This window comes from Nicotiana tomentosiformis, chromosome 9 (assembly GCF_000390325.3).
Source record: "Nicotiana tomentosiformis chromosome 9, ASM39032v3, whole genome shotgun sequence".
In the NCBI taxonomy this organism is placed as follows: domain Eukaryota; kingdom Viridiplantae; phylum Streptophyta; class Magnoliopsida; order Solanales; family Solanaceae; genus Nicotiana; species Nicotiana tomentosiformis.
Window position 1 is genome coordinate 112,408,330 of NC_090820.1, and position 10,270 is coordinate 112,418,599.

Genomic DNA, 10,270 nt, shown 5'->3' on the forward strand with positions numbered 1-10,270 from the left:
AGCGAGGTTCTCTGAGTTATCTAGCCATGCACTTATGATACTCCCTACTGAGGCGGAGAGAGTGCGGAGGTTTGTTGCAAGTTTACATACTAGTAGTCAGGCCACTATGGCCCGGGAGGTTGAGATGGGGGCTTCTTATGAGTTGGTTATGGAAATAGCCCGAAGGATTGAGGGTTTGCATCAGCATAGATGAGAGCAGGTTATGAGGGATAAACGGTTTAGATATTCTAGAGAGTCCAGAGGTACTCCGTCTGGGGGTAGAGGTCTGTTCGTGAGAAGGAAGTCCAGCAGACACCCATATCCAGCACCACTGCCTCCTTTGGGTGCCCTAATGCGATCTTATTTCAGTACTATGCCAGAAAGTTCTTATCGCCCACCAGCTATTCAGGGTTCTTCCAGTGGGTATTCAGGTCCCCAGGGTCAGACTTCTAGTCAGCAACCCATTGCACCGAAATGTTGTTATGAGTGCAGCGATCCCATCCACATGCGGAGATTCTGCCCCAAGCTCCGGGGCAGACCAGTGCAGCAAGGTCAGCAACCTATGATTACCGCACTAGTTGCTCTACTAGTCATCCGACCACCCAAAGGTGGAGGGCAGATGGGTAGGTTCCGTCCTAGAGGTGGAGGTCAGCCAGTTGGCGCTCTAGCTCTGTTCTATGATTTTCTGGCCAGACCAGATGTAGAGGCCTCAGATGTAGTGATTACATGTATTATTTTTGTTTGCGGCAAAGATGCCTCCGTATTATTTGATCCAGGATCTACGTATTCATACGTGTCATCTCTATTTGCTCGTTTCCTGGGTGTTTCTCGTGAGTCTTTGAGTATTCTTATTTATGTGTCCACTCCTGTGGGCGATTCTGTTGTTGTGGATCAGATCTATTGGCCCTGTGTTGTTATATTCTGTGGTTATGAGACTAGAGCAGATCTTTTGCTGCTTGATATGACCGACTTCGAGATTATCCTGGGCATGGACTGGATATCTCCATATCATGCCGTCCTAAATTTCCATGCTAAGACTGTTACTTTGGCAATGCCAAAATTTCCTAGGTTGGAGTGGATGGGTTCATTTGCTAGCGTATCTAATCATGTTATTTCCTTTCTAAAAGCTCGACATATGGTTGAGAAGGGTTGTTTGGCCTATCTAGCCTATGTTCGGGATACTACTGCAGAGACTCCGACTATTGATTCTGTGCCTGTGGTTTGGGAGTTCTCCGATGTATTTCCTTCAGACCTTCCAGGCATGCCACCAGATCGTGATATTGATTTTTTATTGACCTGGCTCCAGATACCCAGCCTATATCTATCCCACTTTATCGCATGGATCCGAAAGAATTGAAGGAATTGAAAGAACATCTTGAGGAGTTACTAGCCAAAAGGTTCGTCAGACCAAGTGTATCGCCTAGGGGTGCACCGGTGTTATTTGTGAATAAAAAGGATGGAACTATGCGAATGTGTATTGACTATCGCCAACTGAACAAAGTCACCATTAAGAACAAGTACCCATTGTCGCGTATTGATGATCTATTCGACCAGTTGAAGGGTGCTAGGGTGTTCTCTAAGATTGACTTGAGGTCGGGGTACCACCAGTTGAAGATTCGGGATTCGAATATTCCGAATACTGCTTTCCAGACTAGATATGGTCATTATGAATTTCTGGCGATGTCCTTCAGTTTGGCTAAGGCTCCGACGGCGTTTATGGATTTGATGAACATGGTATTCAGGCTATACATTGATTCGTTTATCATTGTCTTCATCGATGATATTTTGATTTACTCGTGCAGTAAGGAAGAGCACGAGCAGCATATGAGAGTGGTGCTTCAGACACTGTTGGAACAAAAGCTTTATGCTAAGTTCTCCAAATATGAGTTTTGGATAAATTATGTAGCATTTCTTGGGGAATATTATATCGGGCGAGGGCATTAAAGTTAATCCCAAAAAGATTGAGGCAGTTCAGAATTGGCATCGTCCCACTTCGGCTACTGAGATCAGGATTTTCCTATGATTAGCAGGTTATTATTGTCGGTTGGTGGGGGGCTTTTCATCTATTGCAGCACCTTTGACCAAATTAACCCGAAGAGTGCTCCGTTTTGATGGTCTGATGATTGTGATGTGAGCTTTCAGAAGCTCAAGACATCATTGACTACAACACCAATGTTAGTGTTGCCTTCCGGTTCAGGGATATATACAGTGTATTGTGACGCTTCATGCGTTGGTTTGGGTTGTGTATTAATGCAGCAGGGGCGAGTTATTGCATATGCCTCATGTCAGCTAAAACCCCACGAGAAAAATTACCAGTACATGATTTGGAGTTAGCTGCAATTGTTCAAGCTCTTAAGATTTGGAGGCATTATCTTTATGGGGTGTCTTGTGAAGTTTACACCAATCATCGCAGTTTGCAGCATTTGTTCAAGTAGGGGGATCAAAATTTGAGGCAGCATATATGGCTTGAGTTACTAAAAGATTATGATATTACTATCCTGTATCATCGAGGCAAAGCAAATGTAGTTGCAGACGCCTTGAGTAGAAAGGCAGAGAGTATGGGTAGTTTGGCTTTCATTTCAGCAGAGGAGAGGCCATTAGCTTTGGATATTCAGTCCTTGGCTAACATACTTGTGAGGCTGGATATTTCAAAGCCCAGTCGAGTTCTTGCATGTGTTATGGCCCAATATTCATTATTTGAGCAGATCAAGGTTCGCCAGTTTGATGACCCACACTTATTGGTTCTTCAAGAAACGGTACTACGGGGTGGTGCCAAGGAAGTTACTATTGGCGCGGATGGTGTTCTACAACTTCGGGATCGTCTATGTGTTCCTAATATTGATGGACTCAGGAAAAGGATTCTAGGGGAGGCACACAGTTCTCGATATTCTATTCACCCAGGTACTACGAAGATGTATCGTGACCTGAGGCAGCATTATTGGTGGCAGAGGATGAAGAAGGACATAGTTGAGTATGTAACTAGGTGTCTAAATTGTCAGGAAGTTAAAATATGAGCACTAGAGGCTAGGCGGCCTACTTCAGCAGATGACTATACCCGAGTGGAAATGGGAATGCATTACTATGGACTTTGTAGTTGGCTTGCCGCAGACCTTGCAGAAGTTTGATGCAGTTTGGGTCATTGTCGATAGGTTGACCAAGTCGGCACACTTTATTCCGGTTGTGACTACGTATACTTCGGAGAGGTTGGCCCAGATTTATATTCAGGAGATAGTTCGGTTGCATGGTGTGCCAATTTCCATCATATCAGATAGAGGCCCTCAGTTTACTTCACATTTCTGGAGATCAGTACAGAGTGAATTGGGGTCCCGCGTAGAGCTCAACACAACCTTTCATCCGCAGACCGACGGGCAGCCGGAGCAGATAGTTCAAATTTTGGAGGATATGCTCAGGGAATTTGTGATTGACTTTGGAGGTCAATGGGATCGTTTCTTGACTTTGTCCAAGTTTGCTTATAACAACAGTTACTAATCCAACATCGAGATGGCCCCATTTGAGGCTTTATATGGTCGGTGATGTCATTCGCCCATCGGATTGTTTGAGCTCGGTGAGGCTAAGTTACATGGTACTGATTTGGTAAAGGATGCCATGGAAAAGGTAAAATTAATTCAGGAGTGACTTCGTACAGCACAGTCCAGACAAAAAATTTACGCGGATTAGAAAGCTCGTGATTTATCGTTTATGGTGGGTGAAAACAATTCTCTTGAAAGTTTTGCCGATGAAAGGAATCATGAGATTTGGGAAGAAGGGCAAGTTGATCCCAAGGTTTATAGGACCATTTAAGGTGTTGAGATGAGTTGGGGAGGTTGCTTACGAGCTTGCTTTGCCTCCCAGCCTATCAAGAGTTCATCTGGTTATCCATGTATCTATGCTCCGGAAGTATCATGTCGACTTATCTCATGTGCTAAACTTCAGCATGGTTCAACTAGATAAGAGATTGGGTTATGAAGAGGAGCCAGTTGCCATTGTTGATAAACAGGTTCACTAGCTGAGGTCCAAGAATATTACTACAGTAAAAGTCCAGTGGAGGGGCCAACCAGTCGAGGAAGCGACTTGGGACGCCGAGAAGGACATGCGGAGCTGATATCCACACTTATTAAGCACTCCAGGTAAAATTCTAAACTCGTTCGAGGATGAAAGTTTGTTTAAGAGGTGGATAACGTAATGACCCAACTGGTCATTTTGAATTTTAGAACCCCGTTCCCCTAAACAAAACTCCTCATATCTGCTTTTACTAATTTATGACTTGCCGGGATGGTTGGTTCGGGATTTGGAAGTGTTCTGGTTGAAATTGAAACATTTGATTCCTTAGTTTGGCTTTAAAGGCCCAGGTTTGACTTCGGTCAACATTTTGAGAAAATGACTCTAGAATCGAGATTTGACAGTTCCAATAGGTTCGTATGATGATTTTGTACTTGGGTGTATGTTCGAATCGGGGTTTGGACAAAATGGGAGTGTTTCAGCGCTTAATAGTGAGAATTAACTATTTGAAAGTTTAATATTTTATAAATTTAATTTGGAGTAGGTTTGGAGTAATTGAGGTCTGTTTGGAATTCCGAGCGCGAGAATAGGTCTGTATGGTGATTTAAGACTTGCACGCAAAATTTGGTATCATTCTGAGTAGCCCGAGTAGTATTGAAGAACTTGAATTTTCTAAGTTAAATCAATTTGGTTTGAGGTATGATTCTTAGTTTTGATGTTGTTTTACACGTTCCGAGGATTCGAGCGAGTCCATTTTTTGAATTCAAACTTGTTGCTATGTTCGGGCGGGGCCCGGGGGGCCTCGGGTGTTAATCGAACGAGGCTCAGGTCGATTTTTGACCTTGGAGCAATAGCTGAAGCTTCCAGCTTCTACTGCAACCACACCTGCACTTGGCCAGCCGCAGGTGCGAGCCCGCGGGTGCGTGAAAAGTACCGCAGAAGCGAACTGGGCGCAGATGCGCAGGTACAACCGTAGAAACGCATCGCATGTACGATGTACAAGCCACAAAAGTGGAGGGGGCCGGCTTAGGGGAAGCTTTATCTGCGACGCATTTTCCGCTGATGCAGAGCCGCAGATGCGAAAGTGCTGCTTGGCAGAATGTATTAAAAATCGGGGCTCAACCATTTTTGATTCCATTTTCTCCATTCTTGGGCGTTTTTGGAACTTTTTGAGAGAGGATTTCAACTAGCAACTTGAAGGTAAGTTAATTCTACACACTTTGAGTTAAATGCATAGATTATGGGTAGATTATAACCTGTAAATTTGTGGAAATAAAGGGTTAGAGGAAAAACCTAGATTTGTATAAAAATGAGATTATAACCACGAAAATGGTTATGAAATTGGATGGAAATTGTATATTTGAGTTCTTGAGATTATGAGTAACGTTTTCCTCCGAACATTTCCGGTATCCAGGCTTGTGGGCCCGGGGTGAATTTTAGAAATTTTACTTTTTTGGGTTGGGTAATTAATTTAATAGCCTAATTTTGAATTATTGAGCATGTATTAATTATTTTATATAACATTTGTATAGTTTCGGATTTTTCGGCACCGAATTGGGATTTTTACACAACATCGTAATCGGAAGTGGACTTTGAGACAAGGCAAGTCTCTTGCCTAACCTTGTAAGAGGGAATTTACCCCATAAGTGATTCACATTAATAATTATTACTAATTGTGGGGGCTACGTACGCACGAGGTGACTAGAGTCCGTGCGTAGCTACTAATTGTGTTAATGTCCGGGTAGTTTAGGACTCAAATCCTGAATTACTTGTGATAATTTCTCTTTTTATTTAATTAAATTACTAGAATTATATTGAAAATTGTTTGAGGAAATAGTAAAAGATCGAAACTTCATATACTCGAAATTTTGTGTGAATTATTGAATTGTTAATAGAGATGGAACATCCTACGTGTTAATATTATAATAACTTCTTTTCCCGGAGGTTCATAGGAAAATGTCCTCCTTTCTTGTGGAACAGGTCGAACGCCTCGGCAGTATAGATGCATCTATGGATCGCGCCGCATGTGCCTCGGCAATGTACACGATACTCTGGATCAGACCGTACGACCTCGACAGAAATTGTGCCTAATAATAATAATTACACTATACTTTGATATTTTAATTGCAGCTTGTGAAGCTAATTGATAAATTAGAAATTATTAAAATTTAATTAATTAATTATTTCTGCTTGTTAATAAAATTATTGTTGTTCACCTGAAAAATCATGTTTAATTAATTATATTCTATTATAATATTATTGACCCTTGGTGAGTGTCAAAGTCGACCTCTTGTCACTACTTTTTCGAGATTAGGCTTGATACTTACTGGGTACACGTTGTTTACGTACTCATGCTACGCTTGCTGCACTTTTGTGCAAGACCTGAGACAGGTACTATCGAAGGACCTACCGGAGCATACCCCAGATATCTCGAGACTTAGTGGTGCGCTGCTTCTTGAGTCATTCTGCAGCCCTTGAGTCTCCTCTTGTATTTGAATTCTGTCTATTTTATTTCAGTCAATATTTAGAATTTTGTATAATCTACTAGATTCTCATACACTTGTGAGACCGGGTCTTGTCACAAATACTAGTAGAATTGTGGATTTTATTATTTTACTTGGGTTTTAATTTTTCTTATTTCTCACATTGTCATAATATTTGCAAATACCCTGAGTTTTATTACTTAGATAATTTTTAAATAAATGAATATATGTTTAAATCATTAGTTGGCTTGCCTAGCTGGGATGTTGGACGCCATCACGACTTATAGGCGGATTAGGGTCGTCACAATATGGTATCAGAGTGCTCAGACTCATGCAGGTGGTGTGGACTATAGCACTCGAAAATTTGGGAATTGGGCGATATTTCAGCTTTATGGCACTAGAATGCCAAAAAACAAGGAACGGTGATGACGAAGTGATGACTAATGTTCCCTAAATAGTTTTTGATAGGCCGCAAAATTTTAGGCGATTCGGGTCCGGGCGCCTGGACCCATGCGGATGGTGTTGTAGCACACGAAAATCTGGGAATCAGGCGGATTCTAGTTTTAAGGCACAAAAATACCATAAACGAGGAACGGTCATAGCGAGTCGATGACTAATATTCCTTAGGTCATTTTTTATAGACCTGCAAAATTCTAGGCGATCCTGGTCTGGGCTCCCGAAACCATGTGGATGGTGTAGGCTATAGCCAATGCAAAACTGTGAATCAGGCGAAATTCTAGTTTTATGGCCTTAAAACACCAAAAACGAGGAACGGTCGTGGCGACGCGATGTCTAATGTTCCTTAGGTCATTTTTGATTGTCCGAAAAAATGTTAGATGATCCGGGACCGGGCTCCTGATGACGATCTTGAAACACACACTAAATTATGCTCGCTAGTCGAATATAGTAAATTACAATATCGTATCCACGGGGATTAGAGTTAAACAGTATTATTGTAATTGGTAGCTAGATTCCTATCCAAGATGATCACACTTGATGTTTATATGATTAAAACTAAGATTATCTAGAAGTCTAAACTATTGATTAATAACAATCAACACAAGTATTAAGCAAATGAAGTTATTAATTGGGTGAAGATAAGGTTGATAGGATAGGTGCAAGACAAATGTTTGGGATTTAACTCTAGATAATTCACTTATAATGTTCAAGTGAGTCTCTCGAATTCACTTAATTATTAGTTCAATTGATTAATAGAAACTCCTCTCTCGATTAAGTCTCAACCTCACAAGATGAACCAATTTTAAGCACGTGAAGATATGCACGAATTCGTAGTGGATTGGTATTTAGGAGAACCTCTTTCGATTATCCTCCTAACTAAGTTTAATCAAAAATTCAACTGGCCTCTTCCGATTACCAAGAAGAATTTATGACTTCAACAAGCAAAATATAATGCAATAAAATCTCAAGTTATGCCCCTCTCGATTACATGAACAAGTGTATATAGATGCAATATTTAAAACATCCAAAATGATTTAATACATAAAACTAGAGTTAATTATCCACAAAGAAATATCAATACATCAAATCGATCATACCCTAAAGAGAACTACTCCATGGATATGGTGTAATTCATCATAACAATGTTTACGCTAAAGAAAAACATAAAACAATCCAAAACCTTGTCTTGAGTGAGGATTGAATGATGACATACTTGAGCTTTTGCTTCTCCACCTCCTCCTTGGCTTACTTAGGTCTAAGATGTGTCAAAAGTCCCAAAAATACGCGAATTTGGAAAATACTTTGTAAAAATTGCACAGGCGTGCCGCATGGGGCGACACGCCATGTAGAGAATTAGTGGAGAAATCCAGAGAGTTGATTCTGACAGGCTGCAGGAAAAATGGTTTAGTATGGAGCCCCACGCACGACGGCAGTGGGGGTTTCTCTGAGTTAGGATTGTTCTTGACTTTTTTGATATCCAGATGTTGTTCTCGACCCCCGAACGCGATCCCAGCTTACTATCTCAGGCTTTTACTCAGACTTCAAAGCTCCAAATCAATCAAATTCATTCTGTAACATCTTCATAGCTCGGAATCCACCTACAAGGCATAAAATATACAATTAGTGCATAACACTATCGATTAAAGCACATACTCTATTAAAGTGCAGTAAATTCGAGTGTAACAAGCGACTAAAATACGAGATTATAGCCTACCATCAACACCCCACACTTAAACCATTGCCCGTCCTCGAGCAATCAAACCACACTTTATATAGACACACCTTACTTAGCAACTCTCCTAACACATTACACCAAGAATATTTAGAATAGATTAAGCACAATAGTGTAACATCCTCGCCTCAAGATTTGACTCACAAGCGCCACGCATTATTCACAACCCGCTCACTTAATCTAATATAGAGGTCAATGACATTGCTTTTCCTTCATGAATCAAGTGACCTCACACAACAATAGAGAGTAGTTACACACACAATAATATTTAAGAATAATCAAGAACTCAAGATAGAAAAAATTCACTCACTGTCAGAACAACATTCATATGCCACAAAAGAATAACCATAGGCTTGCCCGTAGTGTACTACTCTACTAATTCGAGATCTTTCCTTTCTTATTCAATTCAAGTGGCTCTTACGTTTTTTACACATTGCACCTTTCTTCTATTTCAATAGTTCCACTCAAAAGCCAAACTAACCACCCCTCACTTCAACTTTTACAAAGTTCATAACAAATTCAAGTGCTTACGAGAGGTACAAAGTTCAAATAGATGGTCAATTCAAACAAATTGTTAGGGCTTGTAATGTGTTTGCCAAAGAAACACGATTACATGCTCAAAGGAGTTAACTACGATACATAACAATTAGGTGGGTAATAGCATATAACTGGCTCAACAAAGAAATGTCTATATCACTTCCAAGACTAAATAAACTACTATTTCGCTTTGCAAACACACAGGGAAAGTTCTAGATATCCAATGCAATGCACAGAATACCACAAAACCTCACACCAACATGGCACATAACTCACTCAAGATTGGACTATCAAGACACTCTAGTCAAAGCAGTTAAGCAAGTTAAGATCATACAATTTAAGGCACTTATTTAAGAGTCAAAAATTGATCCAAAGTGTCACAACCAAAGTACTCACTATTCTCAAGCCACAACAAAGTTAAGAGATATTGCTTCAATTCAAATCATAGCATAAGGTTTTCTACTACTACAAAAAAAAACTAACTATACCCGGTTCAAATAAAACCAAAAGAACCGCGACACAAAGAAAAACCAAGGGGAAATTGTTACACTACCTAACAAAAGAAAATCTTTTTGTATTTTTCTTTCGACTTTTATCCCTCAATAAACCCGTCGAATGATATCCATCGTCGGGAAAAGTCAAAAATTTTAAATTTTTTGTGGTTTTTCAATTTGTTTCTAACTACAAAAATAACTAACACATATACATACAACATACAATTATACCCCCCCCCCACACACACACTTTAAGTTGTGGCATGTCCCTATGACACACAATTAATTAGCATAAAGTAGAGAAAACTTTCCTAAATCTCTAGTCGGGGTCTGAATTAAAGTCAGGCTCCATTCCACGTGCCCGAACTAGTGCACACATCCACGCATATAGCTTCTTCTTATCCTTCTTGGGGTACACCTCACACTTGACTTTTTCTATCACTGGGATATTCTCTTTCATCCTTCACCTTTCACTCTACACTTGCAGCTGACTTCTCCTTTTTCACCCCCGTTTCTACATTCATCTTGAAAGTTACGGTCTCATCACCTACTCTCAGCATGATATTTCTATTGTGTATATCTAATAT

At 40.4% G+C, this 10,270-nt stretch overlaps 1 protein-coding gene across 1 annotated transcript; it reads left to right on the forward strand.

Annotated features, from left to right (window-relative positions):
* Positions 1-202: 202 nt before the first annotated feature.
* LOC138899370 (uncharacterized) lies at positions 203-1,923 on the forward strand. Its single transcript, XM_070185536.1, has 4 exons — positions 203-626; positions 756-1,238; positions 1,286-1,376; positions 1,671-1,923. Exons 1-4 carry the CDS (start codon positions 203-205, stop codon positions 1,921-1,923), a joined length of 1,251 nt encoding a protein of 416 aa, XP_070041637.1.
* The last annotated feature ends 8,347 nt before the right edge of the window (positions 1,924-10,270 follow it).